The 20,743-nt window shown below is 37.5% G+C and overlaps 1 protein-coding gene across 1 annotated transcript in view; it reads right to left on the reverse strand.

Annotated features, from left to right (window-relative positions):
* The window catches only part of LRP2 (low density lipoprotein receptor-related protein 2), a 201,514-nt gene that overhangs the window by 156,157 nt on the left and 24,614 nt on the right, over nucleotides 1–20,743 (reverse strand). The window contains exons 2-4 of the mRNA XM_012650705.1: nucleotides 8,398–8,505; nucleotides 6,575–6,697; nucleotides 706–822 (exon numbers count right to left, since the gene is read on the reverse strand). Of these exons, the coding sequence (XP_012506159.1) occupies nucleotides 706–822; nucleotides 6,575–6,697; nucleotides 8,398–8,505 (348 nt within the window). The remainder of the gene's footprint in view (nucleotides 1–705; nucleotides 823–6,574; nucleotides 6,698–8,397; nucleotides 8,506–20,743) is intronic.

The following is a 20,743-nucleotide window of genomic DNA, read 5'->3' on the forward strand; positions in this document are numbered from 1 at the left end:
CTCTTGCTCAGGCTGGTCTCGAACTCCTGACCTTGAGCAATCCACCCGCCTCGGCCTCCCAGAGTGCTAGGATTACAGGCGTGAGCCACCGCACCCGGCCCCCGACTGATTACTCTTTACTTATTTGCTAGTACAGAATATAACATGATTGTACTTTCTTATTTTGGTATGGCAACATTTATACATTATACATAGAGTATTGTGACTTACACGCTTTATCTTGTGGTGCACAGTTACAAACTGACACAGTATGTTGCCATTATAGGGAAAGCCATTTTCAAAATATAACACTTTTCCAAAGGTAATCTGGAAAATGTTGAGTCCACAAGAGCAGAAAAACTAACGAGAAATGTGACCTAGAAACTTACCATAGCAGTGTAATAAAAGTTAAAATTGACCAAACTGGATTTCATACTCAATATATTCAATAATTTTTTTTGGATTCTATGTTAATGTTAAAAGTTTCTTACTTCAGGAAGTACAGAAACTTGATGTGCTAAGGCAGAACACACTTACAATGTCTCATTAAAAATAGACTCCTATCAGAACATCACCCCTAATCCACAAAAGAATCTACCAAGAGATTTCAATAACAAGAGGTGTATTGTAGGCATTTCTGTCCATCAACAAATCTAACAAATTGATTAAAATGCCAAAGGGACAAGGGTGAAACCAAATACAGTGCAAAGACTGAAATAGACTCACGGCAGTCTTTCTCGTCAGTTCCATCTGAGCAGTCTCTGACGTGGTCGCACCTGTATTCTTTTGGGATACACTGACCGTCGGAGCATGTCATTTGACGACTCGAGCATGTTTTCCCAGCTATGAAGGAGAAAAAATATTACTTAATTCATAATTACTGACAGACACAGACTAATCTACTGACATTTACCAAATACTAATGAGGATATTGGAAAGCATAAAGTTCATAGGAACACACGGTCAAGGACCCAGCTGCCACCAAGCTGAGCTTACAATACCAAAGTATAGTATTATCAGAATGTCCACAGAATACCATCAACACTCAAGCATGTTAGTGTAGACAATTACATTATCAACATGTGTTAAGAATACAATATAGATTGAAAAGCTGTGGGTAAATGAAATAAAAATTTTGCAGATACAGGTATTAACCAAAGGTCATTAAGGTTCCCCTCATTGAAATCCTTATATAAACAAGAAGGAAATATACCAAAGGGTTAAGAGCTGAGTGGTGGGAATACGAGTAATTTAATTTTTTTTCATATAGTTTCCTCTAGTATACAAACTGTCTACATTGACCATGTGTCAATTTTATAAACAGAAAAAAAATTTTTAAGCTAGCTTGATTTTATCCTATGTCGATTAGTATAGGTGAAAGCACGACATCAGCAGTTTATCAAATTTGCCTCTGGATAAAACAGATAAAATCAAATGAATTGATGCCCACAAGCATGACGTAAAAGCCAGTCTGTAAATCTGAGGCAAGAATTACCATGACTTGGTAATATTATCTTATCATGGGATTTTTTAGAAAATGTCCACATAAAAAGAAAAGCATTTGGGGAAAATATGATCCTATAAAAAAGAATATAATCCTCTAATGGAATAAAAAAGTTTTCCCTTGAATTTTTATAGAGCTTCCTACATTTCTATATAGTAAAGATACTTAGGTTCAGCAAAACTTGGTTTTCTGATAAAATTAGATGTCTGTTAAGGGATATGCCCTCAGAATTTAGCAAAAAAAAACCTTCTTAAAAGACAAGTAGACAATGATAGCTTTAGAGTTGGTACTCAAAAATTCAAATATAAAGATTATTATGTGATAAGATGCAAAAAATATTAACCGTAATTACTACCCTTCTCCATGCTTACTTGATTATATCTTTCTTGTCACTTTTTCCTTCTTTTTGTTTAATAAAATGATTTCATTTTGAATGTGTCATGTAATTCTTCAACGGCAAACAAAATTTTTCTAGTCAGCCTATTTCTGACATGCTCACAGTATGATTTCATATTTTCCCCTAGTACCTTACATTTGTGGGTTAAATTTTACTTCTATTAATAAAGGCAGAATAAATAGATTTTTCTAGAAGGCACTTAAATGTCTGAATTCTGCCCATAGCAGAGACAAAATTTTATCTGAATAAGGTTAAAAAGATTAATACTTCCTCATTGAATTTCCATATAATTTATTTAAGTATATATTGTCAATTTCCACATAAAATTAAAGAATTTTCTTTTATTCCTGAAAAGGCAAGTCATGAGTAGTTTTAAACAAAATAAGAAAAGAAACAAAATCAGAGGCCAGTATTATTTCAACTAGCTCAGCTTTCTTCTTAAAGCCAAGCCTAAATAATTCTTTATTTTATGCTTAAGATTTCAGAGTTTATGAGGGAGCAATTAAAAGCTCACTGAAACATAGAGAAAGAATAAATTAAGATTATATAGTTCCATCAAACAATCTGATGCTGGGATTCATTTTTTCATTCAATACGCAAACATCTACTGAGGACCTACTATGTACCACAGAGTACACCAACATGGGAATTTTAAGATGAAAAAGGTACAATGCCCACCTTCAAGGAGCAAACAGTCTTCTGAGGGAGACTTTAAGAAATAATTAGAAAACACTTATGAAAGTGGATTATAGACACACAGGAATTATAGAAACATCAAGGAGGGGCACCTAATTCACTCTGGGATGAGAGTATGGACAGGACGGTTTCCTTGACACGGTAACTCCTCCCCTGGGTCTTAGAGGAGAAGTAGCAGTCAGGGAGGCTGAAAGGAAAGGATTGTCCCGCAGCAAGCAGCGAGCATTCAGGCGGCATGCATAGAGACAGAAGGCTGGGACAGAGCGCAGTATGCCCGAGGGAACTGTAAGCACTGCTGTGCCCCAAAGTGGCATTTCAAAGCAGGAAAGGAAAGTGACAGACATGGGGGGAAGGCAGCAGCCACATCTTGGAGGCCACTGTAAACCGTGTTAGGTAGTTGGAACTTTCTCCTGGAGGTGACGGAGAGCTACCCGAGGCTCTGAGACAGATCAGAGGTGTCAGGGAGAGCCCGGGGAGGTGCAGGATGAGCCAGGGAGGCCAGTCCAGACGGGGATGTTGGCACCAGATAAGGGATGTTGGCAGTGGGAGCATAAACGGAAAAGAAGGATGACCTTTGGAAATGTTTATAACGCAAATAGGGCAGGAGTTGGTGATTAAGTGCGGGCGGTGAAGGAGAGGAAAGAATCAAGAATGATTTCCAAGTGTCTAGGGTGGGTGCCTGGGGGATTGTGACATCCTTCTCATGCTAATTGATTATATCTTCCATGTCACTCGCAGCAATCTTTCTTTTTCATCTAATAAAATACTTTCATTATGAAATATGTTTTATGAAATTCTAGTTTAACAAGTAAAAGAGCCTCCATCTGCCTATTTCTGACAGTTTGAGACTGATTTTGGATTTTCTGCCAATACCTTATAGTGGGATAAATGCTATTTCTATTAATAAGGTAAAACATGTAGACAAGCAACTGTAAAAGGAAAAGCCAGTGCGAGGGGGAAGATGATTATTTTCAATCAGAGCACCTTGAGTTTTAGGCACCTTGGAGATGCCTCTTGTATGTTGAGCTGCCAAAAGGTGAATACAACAGGCAGCTGAATACACAAGACTGAGTGTGGGCAAGAAATCTGGGTTCTAAGCATAGACTTGAGTCTCATCAGCCCACAGGTTACTGAAATCATGGGAATGGCAAGATTATCCTGAGAGAGTGTACTGCTCAGGGCAGGGATCTGAGCAACAGCAACACTCAAGGGCTGAGTAGAAGAAGAAAACAAAATGGAATGACTAAAGCAGTTAAGAAGAGAGCTGGGACAGTTGGGAGTCACGGTGAAAAGAGAGTAGTGTCAGGGAGGAAGGGGTGAACACCAGAGTCAAGTGCAAAACAAAGGTCCATCCAGCATAATAAGGAAAGAAAAGTGCCCATCAGTGTGGCAATCAGGAGTACTCTGGTGACCTTGGTGAGCACAGTGGTAGCATATTTTGTCTGTGGCTAAAGGATATCTAATAAAGAATTTTTTTTCATTAAAAATGTCAGAATTGCCTTATGAAATCCATACTCATTTAAAATGGTATGTAACATTGCTGTTAAATAACTGCTATAAACTTATCTCCAGTCTCTTTTCCCAAGCAGTTGCTCTTAGTAGTTCCATCATCTGCCAGACGATCATTTCTAATAATAATAAAGCTCAGCTTTCTTCCCACTCTGTGGGGAGTAAGGCAAAATGCAACCAAAGTGGCCTATCTAACCAAAATATGAATAACCCATTCATACATTCAGCATCTACTTATTAAGAACCTACTCACTGCGGGACAGAACGCCAGGCCTTGGGGATGCAAAGCTGAATAAAACACAGTCGCTGCTCTCCAGAGATTCACAATCTAGCCCCATTCTGTTCCCCCTGAGCACCTGCTTTCTGCAGGTCACCCTACCTTTCCCCTAAGACCTTGAGAGGCCAGCCAGAAAGATTTCCTAGAAAGGATTTCTTCCTGCCCCCTACTGTGCCTGGCACTTTTCCTTCCTCCCTCAGTACTTCTGAACCACCACCCCCATCTCCCTCTACCAGATGTGGCCGTCCCCTTCTGTCACTCCACCTCAAATCCTGACTCATAACTGGACCTGATCTGGATATGCCATACCCCTGTGTGGCCTTAATGAGCTCCTGTCCACGTCTTCCTCAGGACTGCCATTTGTCACCATCAAGCCCTCCACAGCCCTACATAGCTGGCTGGTTTCCCCTTAACCACATTGCCCTAAGGATCGCCATTCCTCTGTTGCTGGCAGACCCCACAGCCATCCTTGATGGGCCCCAACAGGCTATTTAATTACATACACTTTATTGTAGATTTAAACCAAAGCCAAACTCATGGGTGTTTTCAAAATTTCTATTCTCTTTCTCAAAAGACCCTTAGCATGCAGTGGCCCAACTGAAAAGAGTTCACACTCTATATTGAACTCAAAAGTCCTGAGCTAAATTCCCAGTCTTTTATAAACACATCCAGGACCCACTGAAGGCCATGGAACTTCCACTGTCAGCATCTAAAGACTAAACGAGTTTCCATATGAAGCAGCCGTCAAAAACGTCTGTTTCTTCTTTGATCTTGGTGGACAATGACTATGTGAAAACGCTAACAGGATCTCGGCTAACGTCTCAAAACTGGCACAGAGTGATGATAAATGTCCGTAATTTTTGTAATGTACGTTTAATGAAGCAGAGTGTGGTGAGGCTCAAAGATCAATGCCAAAGGGGTCAGAGTCGGACACTTCCAGAGGGCGACTGGTATCTGGAGCCTAAGCCATTCATTCTGGCCTGGTATCTTCTCTCCAGCACCCACCTGGGTCCAGCCTAGACTTGTGGAAAGGTTTTTGGAGGTCAGGTTTTTTTTGTTTGTTTGATTTGGTTTGGGTTTTATATATTTAAAAAAAACACAGGGGAAGGATATTGATGTTCTCTCTTTTAGATGTTCAAAGTTGCATTATGGGGATGTAAAATTCAAGACTTCAGCAGCTTTTATGCAATCGAGAAAAGTCAATAGGATAAATCTGGCAAAGCAGAAAAGTGGGGAAAACTTGGATAAGGTGATTGAGCTGGGAATTAATCGACCCTACAACAATCCTACAGTTAGACTTCTGATGATGTGAGATAATAAATCCCCTTTTCGTTTAACTTTTTTGAGTTGTGTTTTTCTTTCTTTGCAGCCAAAAACATCCACATTGATACAAGAATGATTTTAAATTATACAAATATCCTTAACAGAGAAAGCAACGGAATGATGCACGTGATAGACAAATTGCTCACAGGTTACCATCTCATATTTACCCAAGATTGCTCTCTTACCTAAAATTATTTTCAAAAGCATTAAAACACTCTTGGGGAGAGGCAAAAGAAGGGAGGGGACAGGGTCAGAATATAAAAAGAAAAAAAAATAAATAAATAAAACACTCTTTCAGTTTGATCCCAAAGAAATTAGAATATAAGGGTTTCTTCCAGGTTACTGTCCCAAACCCCCTCAGTGTCCAGGAATGCAGCAGTTGGCAAGGTCCACTTCATTGCTACTATTTTCTTTCTTGCTGCAGTTCATCCTATGGTGGGTGTAGAAGCAGTCACTGAAGTAACCACCAAGAATGCTTCCAACACACCTACCTACTTCCACTCAGTCTAAAAGAAGAGAGTCTAATTAGTACTGGGATGGAAGGGGTGAAAGGTGGGAATGCAAAACATACAAGAGCAGAAGGACTCATCTAACTGCCAACCACACAAATGAAGACCCCCCACTTTTATGTACAATAAATGTTTTGTTTCTTTCTTGAGTATAATATAATCTAAAGACTGGGAACGAATCCCATTTCCAAATTGTTGGGGTATATTTATAATTCTTCAGTACATTCACACTTTCAATATCATCCAACCCCTGAACAAGATTGCTGGCATAGATAGGTTCCCTTGTCATTTAAGGCCCCACTCTGCAGTCATAAAGAATCATCCCATTGTGTGTAACCTGTCTGTGACAGGTGGGGTTTTAGGTGTCTCCAAACACTTACGGCAATTCTGATGTTCATCTGAGCCATCGCCACAGTCCTGATCTTCGTCACACACCCAGGAGTCAGGGATGCAACTCCCATCATTCTGACATTTGAAATAGCCCGGATGGCAGGATGAAGGAGCTAAAAGAAACCAAAAAACGACTCATTGTGGCAAGCATTCACCCCATTATACCAGCAAGCGATGCTTGTTTCAGAAGAATGTATGTCAACTCCTGCTCAATTTACTTGAAGGCAAATAGTAAACAACCCTCATACTAGTCTGTAGACTTAATCAGAGTTTACTGCCAAATAACCTCAGCAGTGGTATCATGACAAACTGATAATCCAAAGCAATATAAAAACACAGAGAATAAAACAAACAGCCCAAACACACATACATACAAATTTACAACAAAAATATTAAATTAAAATTTTAATGTAAGTAAAAATTAACCATGAGTTACTGTCAAATTATTTTTTTGTAATAACTAATAGCAAAGCATCATGATGAACTGGAAAATCCATGAGATTTAGGAAAGAAGACCCAGCATCAAATAATTATTATTTCCATAATTTGCTAGCTTTAGGATCTTTGGCAGGTTCTCTGAATCTCAATGCATGCATCATAAAATGAGGACTATACTTATCTCATGGTTTGTTGTAAAAAATAAGTTAAATAACAAATGTAAAAGTGCCATGTAATGTTAGTTGCTATCACTATTGTCATTGGTATTATTATTGAGATTAATGTTATAGGTCAATAAAATGTAAAATAGGGAATAATCTCTGAAGAATTGTTGGTATAACTGTTCATTTATTCCTTTATCCCAGAATTCTTGCGTTTTTGCTCCTATTGTTTAACCAGAAATGAACTCAATGAGCCCTAAGGAAGCAAATAGATAGCACGTGATCATGTCTCTACAAATATAGCTGCTCCCTTGCTCAAAGTGCTCCTCAAACTAGCAGCATCAGCATCAACCGGAAGCAAGTAGAAATGCAGAATCTAAGGTCACACCTCAAACATATGGAATCAAAATTTACACTTTAATAAGCGTCCAGATGATCCACTTGTGCATGGAAGCTTGAGAAGCACTGTACAGGACCTATTCCTCACCCAGCCTCCCACTTTCAAATGCATCATCATCTAAACAATACACCCAAGTTTGACTGTTCTGGTGTGCCATGTGATGGCCAAGAATACAAAATGAAATTAATTTTTTCAGCTGCTTTCCTGGTGTTTGGATGATAACCCTTCTCTGTTCATCTATCAGAATGAGTACAATTACCGTGGTATGATTGATCACCGATGGCAAGTTGGGAAAAGCAATGGACTTAGGGCTGGGATTTGTGCATGGACTCGCCAACTGTGAGGCCTTTGATAAGTGACTTAACTTCTCTAAGTCTCAGTTTCTGAATCTGAAACCTACCTCAGAATATTGATAAAAGAACAAAATGAATGAATGTATGTGAAAGTGATTTTATGATTAGTTAAATTTTGTTTGTCCTTGGTGGTGCACAAAATTTACAGAGTGAGTATCAGAAACAGAAGCTTCAGAAAATTGCACCAAATTTGTTTACATATCATTAATTTCATATCAAGGTCATGGTCCAGGGATAAGGGTGAGACAGAAACTGATGTGAATTGAACCCCTACCTCAGAAGGAGTTAAAACAACTACTAACACCATCAGTTCTGTATTCAGCCACACAGATCTCAAAAGACTTGGGCTCAGGCCTGGATCTATCCCTAAAGGTGCAGCTCTTCTCTTTGTTATAGCTGAAATCACCACAAAACACTAACGTCCTTCAAAATAGAGCTTAGCCTGTCCCCTCCTCACTTACCGCAGCCATTTTCATCGGAGTCATCCAAGCAGTCATTGGTCCCATCACACCTCCAGGCTGCAGGGATACAATATCCATTTGCACAGCGAAAATGGTCACTGTCACATCCTGTAACAAGCAATAGAAAGATATTTTAAAAAAAAATGCCACACAGAAATTTCACAAATTTTTCAAAAAAGGGAAAAATTATTCAACTAATTAAGTAATCAAAGGAATTAAAACTATTTATAAAATTACAAAAACATTTTCATGAAAATAATACAAAAATATTTGTTTGGGCTGGGCAAGGTGGCTCATGCCTAGCACTTTGGGAGGCTGAGGTGGGAGGATCACTTGAAGCCAGATCCTGTCTCCACAAAAAAATTTAAAAATTAGCCAGGCATGGTGGCACATGCCTGTAATCCCAGCTAATCAGGAGGCTGAAGTGGGAGGATCACTTGAACACAGGAGTTCAAGGCTCCAGTGAGCTATGACACTGCTCTGGAGCAACAAAACAAGAACTCATCTCTTAAAAAAAAAAAAAAGTGTGTTTGGAAGTTTGCAGGAAGAAGATCATCTTCATACAAAGTTGATTAAAGTGTACCTTGAGGTAACCAACTGGAAAGCAATTTGACATGTATCTTGCTTTTTAAAAATGTTTATTCTTTAACTTAGTATTTTTACTTCTAGGGTTTTTTCCCTAAGGAATTAGCCAGAGAACTAGACAAAGATGTATGTAGTACAAAGATTTTCATCACAGCATTATTTATAATAAAGGAAACTGCAAACCTCCCAAATGTCCCATAATAAGAAAAGGATATACTAGGAACTTAAGAAAATGAGTACAAAGAAATTCTAAATATTTGGAGAGATATTTACAATATAATGAAAAAAGGCAAGGATGCAAATTTTTACTTACAACAGAGTTACATACGCAAAAAAGAAAGAGAACTGTAAAAAAAGTCCAGAATGTTTACAGTGGTTATCTCTGATTAATAACATCATGAGTAACTTTTCATTTGCTTGACTATGCTTTTTTGAGTTTCCCACCCTATATTTGTTTGAAGTGACTTTTTATTACTAAGTCCTATATAGCAAGTTATGGCCCTTGATTCTTAGATTCAGACCAATATTTTGGCTTTTATTTTTTGAAACTAATTTCTAAGTTGTCAGATCTGTAAGCTCATCTCTGCAAACAAATTTTTTTTAAACAAAAGAGTCAAAAAGAAAAAAATCTCTACAGCCAACCAGAGTGTACAAACTTGGCACCAAAGGTTGCCACATTCCCAAGTGGCAGTGATATCCCCTAGTGATACTAGGAGAATAAACTTCAACAAGTGCATTTCATTGCACAAATATATCCTGTGATTTTCCTGGGTCTCCCGAGGGGACTAATTTGATAGTTGGAAATCCTCCAAGCTTCCCCAAATATCTGGCCAGTGACCTTCCCAAGCATTATGTGCCAAGTAGGAAATTTTTTAAAAGAGAAGCCAACACCAGCCCAACTTGGAGAAGACTCAAAATTATTCTTTCACAAACCCAAGGAATAAAGGAGTAATTTTCGGAGTTGGAAGAATAATTGTATTTTCCCCATGGATTTAAGCACTTTTTGGCTAATTAACCCCAAATTAGGTAAATATACAAATCAATTACCTACTCCTAAAATAAATAAACAATGTGCTATCCTGACTTGTGTAAATGCAGGCATATCAACAGCATGACATAAACATAGTTAAGTGATCTATTCCTAGGGTATGTAGGCTACTTTGTTCATGGAATGTTCAAATCTGATTGTCTGGTAGTGACATCCTGATTTATAATGTATGCTGCAAATGGTCAGAAACTTCCCTTGGCTAAATGGTGGTACCGAGTGGTACAGGAGTACGTACACCCAAATACCTTCTATAGACTAATGCATGATGGTGGTTGGTGGTGCAGGTCTGGGGTTGGTGGTGCAGGTCTCTTATCAACTACCTTTAAAACACAACAACCTCCCTTGCAAAAATGCCCCTAAGGAATGTACAAATTCACTCTGGAATCCCAGAACTTCTCATTGGATTTCGTTCTACAAAGCAATATTTCCATGGGAGATTAGGGGCTTTGGAGGGTTAGCTGTTAACACAACATATAGTAAATCACTTTTATCAATTAGGTCTATTGTTAGTAATCCAATGTAGTACATTTGTAAATTCAGTACATGTGTCTCCCTTAGTTTCTAATAATTTCGGGCTGAAAAATTATAATAATCATAAAGAACAGACCACTTACAGAGAGTTTCATATTGCTATGGGAAAAAGAAAAGCATAAACTTAGAAACTGAGTATTTAGAAGAAAATTCTCAGAACAATATACTGCCTGGTTTGAAAATATACATACTTAATGCTATTTCTTAAGCAACTTTTATTACAAGTCAAATTTTGAGGGGTTTTCTTTGTTTTTGCTAAAAACCAGTTAATCGCATCATGAAAAGCACAAAATATAGAGACCCAAAAGTCATTTTTTAAAACACTTCAAAGTCAATTGTTTAAAATCATACAAAAAATGAAACTGATGGAGAAATGTTGCAATTAAGTAACATTTTATAGGTAGTGATTTTCACATTTGATCTCCCAATCACTCCATTATCTAAAGTAATATATCAAATTCAATGTACTCAATTTATCAACAGATCCATGATAATTCATTTGTCAGATTCACCTTTTCAATAGTAACTTCCATGCCTGTTATGACTCCCAGATGACTATTGTTTGGAAATATCTCTCCAGAAAAAACAAACTGATACTTTATCATTGCTGGGTGACCTGTCAGCAATTAGTCGAAATGCTTTGCTGGAGTCAGAAGCTTGTCATTCATTCTGTTATAAAGAGAATATGCATTGTTTCAAAACAAACTGCTAGTGAAAAGGTCTAGGTTAGATCTGATAATGATTGCAGGTGCCCCTGACTTCAACTGGTCTATATGCACTTTATTTTCTGTTTTGTTTTAAATATGCAGCCTTTACTCAAAAGCCCTCCAAAGGTTACTGGATATTATCTATGCTATATTGTTTAATTATTTGAAGAAAAAAAAAATGGGGGGATAATTTCATACAGTGGAGCCACCTACCTACAGAATTCAAGGGAGGAAAAAGGGGTAGATTTTTCTCCCTTTTGTAGAACAAGCTTTAAAACTTTGTTCAACAGAGTCTCTAAACACCCATAGTCAACCAATCCAGTTTTAACCAAGAGGTAATATTGCAAACAATCACTTATGTAACTTAAAACATTTTCCTTCTAATAAAAACCAAGGAGGAAAACATAATAATCCATACTGAAATAAAAACCTTTTGTTAAGAACCAGGCAGTTATTAAAAGGGAAACATCAGAACCACATCTCCCCAGCACTAGCTGCTGCCTTTCCCATGAATCAGAATAGATGGTGCAAAGACGAAAAAAATAACATCCTGTTTTGCCAACATTAGCTCATTTAATCCTCATAACAACCCTATGAGACAGATACCATTATTCTGAACATGTTATAAGTAAAGAAATTGAGACAGAGAGCAGTTCAGTAACTTGCCCAATATCCAATAGCAAATATGTGCAAAGCAAAGATTTGAAGCCGACAGAACTGGTTCCAGTATCCGTGCTTCATTGACCACCGCTCTATGTTCCCTTTGGCCAAAAAATAAAAATGTTTATTCCATTAAATGCAAGAATGAATGTAAAAATTTCATTCCCAAAATTGCTATAACATTAACTGAGTTCATTAATTGGGCTGGTATGGAATCCATATAGCTCACATACTGAGTCAGAGAAGAAAGAGTAGTCTACTTGTGAAAAACTCTTGAGCTTAGGAAAATTGCAACAATCAAAAGCAACACAAGAAATTTTAAAGAAAAGGATTTCGATCTCTTCAGGAAAATTTATATTAAGGCATAGGGATAAACTTGTTTTCCAACCTTATAGAGTCCAGGACTAGGGGGACCAAAAAAAAAGAGTAATCCTTTCTTCAGAGTCATATCCCACGCTTCATGGTATAAGTGTTATACTAAGAATGTGTTAAGATAAGATACTAGAGTAACAGTGCCCAGAGGAGGGAAGAAGTCCTTTGTTTTCCAGAGCAGGCAATATCACTGAACTGAGAACATCCCATTTATAGACTCTGGCACAGCGCTGGCTAATGCACATACAAGTACATCAGGTACTGATGTACTTACAAAGAAGAAGATTCTTCTTTGTAAAACTCAGTCTCTTGAGACCATTATATATCAGAGATATATAAAACTACCAGAAAAAACAATGAGACTTTAAATAGGAATTTATAATCTCAAATCCATAGACAGAAAAATGAAACCTGGAATAATTTGAAATAAGAGGAATATCCAGGAGTCTAAAAAAGAAGAAAGAGAAAAATGTTGAATCATATTAATAACAGTTTCATTCTTTTACCCTTTCCTTATAAAAGTTTCTTTTCCCTTCCATGAATTCTCTTCTTAGAAGAGAAAGGAAAGTAGTAGTCAATGGAACATTGTCCAGAGTTAACAGAGTAAGGTAATTTCTCTGGCAAATCCTATTTCCCTGCCAGATCCTCTTAATATACTAGTCCTTCCAAACACTTGGTCTACCTGGGAAGGTACATGTGCTCCTTTTAAAAATGTGTACAACTAAATCATATTTTAATAGTCCTACCTTCACTGAACTCAAAACAAACACATTTAAGAGGCAATTCCTTAATTTATCCGGAATTTTTGTTTCACTTTTTTCTGTACTTAATTTCAATTCCTTTGGTATTGATAAACATACTTCTGATATTTATGATGCACTGTCATGTAGATACATCATTTAAGTACAACTGAAAAAAAAAGGACCAAAAAATATGATGCCAGATTCACCAAAGCCACAAAAAAATTCTTAACTACTATGTGCAAAACATTGTCTAGGGTTTGCGGAAGAAAATAATAAGATATGATCTTTTTACTCATAGAGCTTACAAGTTTATTGGGGGCAAAAGTTACTTACACATTATAAATTAAACATACATGCAACAAGAATATTTGCTATTTATTGAACACCTACTATGTGTCAGACAATATATAAAGCCTTACTCACATCCATGGGATACTCTTAGAACTATATGAAGTGAGATTTACACTTACATAATAGAGGGGAAACTGAGCCTCAGTGACATTAACCAACTTTCCCCAGGGCCACAAAGGTAGAAAATGTCAAAATCTGATTCAGACCCAAGACGTGTGTGATTCCATTCTTTTCATCATCCCACTTCCCACAAAACAAATGACAGCTTTTGTTCACCTAGAACCTGCCCGCAGTATTTTAAATGTCTTCCATGCATTATCTTGCTTACCCTCACAATAACCCTGTGCCATAGTATTAACAGACCCATTTCATAGATGAGGAAAATGAGACTTGACCAAATCTCACAGCTAGTAGGTAGTGAAGCGGGGATTCACACATAGCCAATCTGACTCCACAGCTGGTTCCAAACAGGCAGAAAAAGATGTTGAATTATATTAATACCAGTTTCATTCTTTTATCCTTTCCTTATAAGAGTTTCTTCTCCCTTCCATGAATTCTCTTCTTAGAAGAGAAAGGCAAGTAGCAGTCAATGGTACTTTGTCCAAAGTTAACAGAGCTAAGGTAATTTCTATGGCAAATCCTATTTCCCTGCTAGATCCTCTTTATATTACACATACCGGTCTTTCCAAGTACTTGGTCTACCTGAGAAGGTACATGGTCTACCTGAGAAGGTACAACTGGCCTTGCAGGGAAAAATGACACTGTAAACTGGAGTGATCAGAGAAGTCTTCATGAAGAAGAATAGGACTACACTGAGTCTTTGTGGATGAGCAGGATTTGGGTGGGTGAACAGGGGGGCCAGGCTTTGTGTGCAGGGTTGAAACAACTGGACAGAAGCCCAGCATGAGTGTGTGCCTAATGAGCAGGCTTCCATGGTCCAAGCAGAGGAAATGTCTTAGAACATGGTAGATAACAAGGTTAGGAAGATGGAGTAAAAAGAGCCTTGAGTGCCAAGCAAGGGTGACAATATCAAATGGGTGTGAGAGTGATCGCTTGTGCCAATAACTGTGTTAAAACTAAACTGTTAAAACTGTGTTCTGGACAGATGCAAGCCTGAACTAGCACACATGCTTTGGCCATGAGAAAAGCTTGGAGCTCACTTCAATCCCTAGAACCTCCCCCCCGAGCACAAGCCCAGTGAGCAGGCTGGTGGGTGGTTCACCAAGAGGCTGCTAGCAGAGACACATCTCACCTTGCAGCCCCTCCAGTTGCCTCAGACCTGAGCCAAAGCAGCTCCACTAAACTGCCAACAGGTTCCACAGGGCATCACCAACAGCATCCTAGTGACCATTCCCCACCATCCTCTCCAAGCTGGACATGCCTGAGTGTCCAGCCCACAGAACTCAGTCAGCTCTCAATATAGTCAGTTGATCTCAAAGATTACTTACCTATTTGCTCAGTAATTAAAATAAAGTATCTTTTCAATGACCAAAAGCCAACAGAATGGGATGCACTATTAGAGTGGCCTCTCAATTCTAAGAAATGAGAAACTTAAGTTGGCACCATTTGTAACAGAGCTACTCTTCTCCATTTTCATTTAAACACGAGGTACTAGCCTTTCTCCCCTTCCCCACAGTCTCTTGCATCCCACTTATTTTTCAGAGACCACTGCCTGCCTACAACCAGGCTGTCAATCAACACTAGAGCATTATAAACAAAGCCATACACTTCTCAGAGGTTCTTGAAAGGATGCTATTAGCATTTAGGGTGGGATGATTACTCACCATCTTGCGGAACTGTCCAGGGCAAAGTGCCCCCACCATAGTGAAAACAAAAAACACTCCCATACACGTGCAAATATCCCTCGAGAGTGGCAGTACCACCCTTGGGAGAAAACAACATAGAATCTCTAAGCAGCTAGGACTGTCAGAGCTCAAAGCATCTTAACCCACATGAAAGAGATCATCTAAGAAAACCCCTATAATAAATTCTTCCCTTCTAAAGATAATAAAATTTCTTAAACAGCAATTCGACTCCTTCTCACCCATCAATAAAGAGGACCGAGGATTGGGCAATATCACGCTGCAGCTGCTGGTACCAGCAGCTTGAAATGAATTCCCTGGGAGTGTGATAAAGAATCTAAGTTCCAGGGAGGCCTGCTTCACCCTGGAATGCTCCACACTGCGTCCACAGGCTTACCAGTCCAAGGAGAGGGAGGCTACTCCAGAAAAAAACAAGCAAACATCTAAAATTCTCAAGCAGTTCTTCATTAATGCAAAGGATCATTACCATGGAAAACAAATTCGTGAACACATCTGTTTATTGATGTAACCTTTTCCCATCTGGTTAATTATCAGAAAAAAAATAATAATTTCTTCAAATGTCCTCTCCCTGCACCCTACCACATGCATTCACAAAAAGTAAAAATACAAATTGACAGTCACTTAGATGCCCAAAACGTTCCAAAGAATCTCCAAGTTTTTACCAAGAACACTCAGCAGTGAAAACTTCCTATTAGCCAGAACCAAAGCACTGAAACTGTATTTGTATTACACTTTCCTGTACTTCCCCTGCATAATTCACACAGTGCTTTCTCTACCAGCTAAGACTGAGGTTCCTATAGAGGTACTCCCCTATACACAGAGGAAAACTAAGCCCAAGACCTTCTTCTCTCCTGCCCTTCCCCACCCCTACTAGGAACTAATTGGTTATTTACATTTTTAATGGCAAAAGATGTTGAAAAGAATAATATCCAAGCAGAAGAAAATTTAAGATTGTCTGTCTGCCTGGGTAAATAAGTACCCAATGAATCAAACTACTTAAGAGTAAAATGCCCTTCAGCACCTAGTGATTTAATATACCCTGTAAAAAACTACAAATCACCCCCCCCATTTAAGAGCTGATTTCCAATCCCAATCACCCAAAGGATTCCTATATATGGCTTCTTGATTAGCAATATAAATTATTGGAAAATGGTTGAATGGAGTCAAACACTAAAAATTAAATTGACACTCATGAGAAACAAGTGGTTACACACATCTCCAGGAAGCCAGCTTTCCTGCTTAAAGCTTTTAAACGGTGTGACAAACCAGCTCTCAATGCAAAGACAGTATTTATAGACAGCATCAAGCCAGGGTTTTTCTGATTAATTACAACCAAGTGTTGAACTATAAATCAAACTGATATGGATGTATTAAAGTTGCAAGCATCACTTTTATTGTGGTCATCTTAATAATTAGATTAGACTACCAGGTTATCAAACGAACAATAGCTTGATACTGTAAATTATTACAAAAGCAGCAGGAGTAGAAATTGACTCTCAATTGGTGGATTTGGTAATTCACCATAGTCGTAGGCTAAATTGTTTATTATAACTACTAAATGGATCTTCTTGGCTGAATCATATAAACACCTTGCTATTCCTTCTCCCTAACTCCACGTTATTTAGTTCTTGACTAGCACAATAGTTACAACAAGCTCTAAAGACATGAAAAGAGGGAGAAAAAAACGACAGAGAGGAAGAGAGAGAGGGCTAAAAGGAGAGAAGTCAAGGTTAACAATCAGTGTCCAAGACACTAAATTTAATGAGACCTCATACCTTGCACCCTATCCTTTGTTTAAAGGAAGGCATTTAAATACCTGGCATCTTGCACCTTAACTTCAATTTGGTACAAACTGGTAACTCATCCTTATTTAGCTATGGCCCAAATCCAGACTGAACCACTATGTAATTGCTAAATGAACCAGTTTATTAGCCACCAATTTGCTAAGAACTAAATAACCTCTCATTCTAAATGTGTACATTCTCAGAAAGTAGAGATTACTTTACAACCACTGCTTCAACATCATTAAGCAACTCTGATGACAACTCTGATCAGGAATGTTTACGATTATGGTAATGGTGGGGCTCATTACATTGTTATTCACACAAACAGCAAGCTTTATCAACAGTTCATTTGTTAGATGAACAGTTGAGGTGCACACACATGCATGACTCAACCTTGATTATTTAGTTATGGGCATGTATGGCTTCTGCTAACAAAGTAAGAATTTTCTTAAACTATTAAGAAATACCGTGCAGCAAGAATGCCAAAAGATTTCCAACAATAAGTTTAAAAGCATTTTCTTGGGCAATAAGTACTGATAATTAATCATCTAGTAAACTGAAGTCAACCTTTTTAATACAAATTATTATATCATTCCCATTTTTAAAAATTGGTTTTGTTGATGTTTTACACAATATTTTTATATTTTTTTCTTTCTAGTGACAAGTTATGCCTTGGAAAGGATTTTATTAATATAAGCAGAAATTCAAAATACTCACACCGTGACCTGATATATGAAATATAAAGAACAGAAGAACAGATGAGACTAAGTGACCAAAAAAAGGGTGATAATAAGATGATAGGAATTTATGATGATTCTATCATGAACAGAGCATTATGCTTAACTGTGAGCTTTTAAGGGCAGTAATGAAGACCTCTAAATTCCCAGTGCCTGTCAAACTACCCCCTAGATTCCAGCTGACTCTCAATAAATGAACAATATATGGTATGTTAGAATGTATGTGTAAAGCCAAGATGATTTCCAAAAGATGATAAAGAGATCTTGATGATTTGTGAACTTTTATAATGAATCGCTGCTTAGAGTCACTGTTTCTTTCAATCTAATCAACAATTCAACAATCCTCTTCAAAGCTGTCCTACATGGGTGGCCAGCGAGACTCTACCAAGTCAATACATCCTTGGGAATCTATTTGTATGTTCAGGTCATTCTCTGCTAATTCAATTAAGGGTGGGACCTCCAAAACATTGCATTTATATCCAGAATTACTCTGAAGCAGAGACTACTCTGCACCACAAAAGGGGGGAAAAGGGAGATGCTACAAGAGTACATCTGATTCCACAAATCAAAACTTGTAATTTTTATTATTATCAGTTTGCTAACATAGCATAACGATGATGATTTTAATTTCCCTATACAGAGACAAAGGTAAAACTGATTTTGTTAACTTGTGAATCTATAAAATAAGACCTCTCATATTTGCAAAGACTCTCATGGCAGAATGATACTAAATTTCCTGTGTCTCCTCTACTACATTGATTTTAACAGACTGAACAAAAGAACTTCGCAACACGCCTGACTAGCAGGTTATCTGTTGCACCAGGAGTCCTGTGGCCCTGGGTTGTTATGCCTGGGCTCAAATGGCATTTACAGGTCTCCAAATCACTTCCAGGCTCTGTAAATGTCATCACTTCATGTTGTAATGTGATTGTGATGACCTGAAACAACTCAATAGCTTGTTGACACAGAATCAACAATATTATATTGTCACCAACTGATACCTATGTGTAATGAAGTGATATTCAGGTTTCTGACCATATATGGTGAATATATAATGTCCCAATATTAATAACAGCTTAAATAAAATTATAAGTTTATCTGCAATAATTGTCAGAAAGAAAAAAGGTAGAGCATATTTCTAAGATTTTGCCTAATCTGTGTTTTAAGTACCATAAGTATTGGCTTTGGTACAGAATGTAAAAAAAGAAAAAAAGAAATTTTGAAAAAAACTACCATAAGTAACTAAAATGAAAACCTATTGTCACTATTATAAATTTTTAACCGTGCATTAAAATAGAATCTTAGAATTTTAATGCTGGAAAAAAGTAATGGCTTCATAGTAATAAAATATACCAGAAAATGTAGACAATAAAATCTCCACTAACTAACACACAAATAATTAAAACCATTTGCTTACTGGAATTTTGTTTATATCACACTTTTTAAAAAGGCAATTAAAGAAAATAAATTGGTATTAAAGATTTAGTCAAAAACGAAGTTTTCAGTGCCCATCTCAATTCTGGAAATTGAGTAGTAGTTACAGTCTTGAATTAGCTAATGAAAGAATGAGCCGATAATTAGAATGTGGGTCCGTGAGCATTATAATAATTTTTTTCTTTTTCTTTTTATAGAATTGTAATAATTAAATAAAATTTAAATTAAATTCAGTACACACTTCAGATTTTTCAATAAGGGCTAAAATAAGATACCAATGGAAAAAATACCAGCCTAAGAGCCAAGAGACACATAGCTTTCAACCCTGGCAATAGCAACGACTCTGTCCCCATATCATTCCAAACAGTTCCATGAGAGCAGGAACTGTTCGTCTTATTCACTATTGAACTTTCGCTCAATAAATATTTGTTATTTAACTGACTTGGCTTGATGAACTTGGATTTAAACTGATACAGTACACAGTTTTCTTACCTACTAAATTTCTGACCTGCAAAATCAGGTTATGATGAGGATTAAAGAGGTCCCTGTAAACCACTAGCACAATGCCTGAAGCACAGCCCTCCGTCCAGGCATTCACACCCTTCGTCCAACTCTAACATCTAAGAGTTGTTGCCCTACCATCTGATTGACAGAAAACTCTCAAAATCTAAGCCACCTTGCTTGGCAGGAGGCTCAGCATTGAAAGCAAAGACATTGGTGGTTGCCTTACCTCCTGCCCATGAACAAAGTATCCACTGGCCCAGTCTTGGGTCAAGGGCAAGATTTATTCTAGGAAACACAGGTCAAGCTGGAGCCAAACCAAGCCTGCCACCAATTTCCTATTTTCTTATTTATACATTTTTCTATTGTCCTACAATGAGCATTTTTATTATTTTGTCTACTGTAAATCACTCTATCTCAGGTGATCCTCTAGTAGAGATTTATGTGAAACACTGTAAGTATATAATTCCAACAACAAAAAAATTGGTGTTAAGGATGAAGGCTTTCCCAGAGTGGACCTCAAATCATTATACTGCACATTAAACTTGAACATGATTTTCCTTCTGTCATCATACAGGGATTCCTATCGACCTCAGCTCATGCCCTGACATAAGGCATGGACTTGAGGACATAAAGGAATTCATGATTTTAATCAACTGAAACTAAGTTAAAAAGTTTTCCATTTAGAAAGTTCAGAGATTCTCCAGCTCCTGGGTTTAAGAGAATTAAATTTCAAATTCTTCCTAAAAGCATTAAAAATATTCATTATCCTAGTTCTCTAAACTTTCTCTCATAATAGAAAAATGCAACAAATGCAAAAATATTCTTTGACTGAAATAATACGTGATAATGCCCTTACAATACATTCAAAGGAAAACTTTATTATCTCAAGTTACCTTATTTCTGTTTGAATGAGAATAGATTTCCATAAACCTAGACATCAAGCCCCTCCAAAAGAAGGCATGAAATATCCAAGTGCCACGATCTCACCTCTATGCTTACCCGGTAAGGAAACAGATATCCTACCACCCTCCTAAGTATTCTCCACTGCACACATCAAATGCTCCAAA

Source organism: Propithecus coquereli, unplaced genomic scaffold, assembly GCF_000956105.1.
Source record: "Propithecus coquereli isolate 6110/MARCELLA unplaced genomic scaffold, Pcoq_1.0 Scaffold34, whole genome shotgun sequence".
Classification (NCBI taxonomy): domain Eukaryota; kingdom Metazoa; phylum Chordata; class Mammalia; order Primates; family Indriidae; genus Propithecus; species Propithecus coquereli.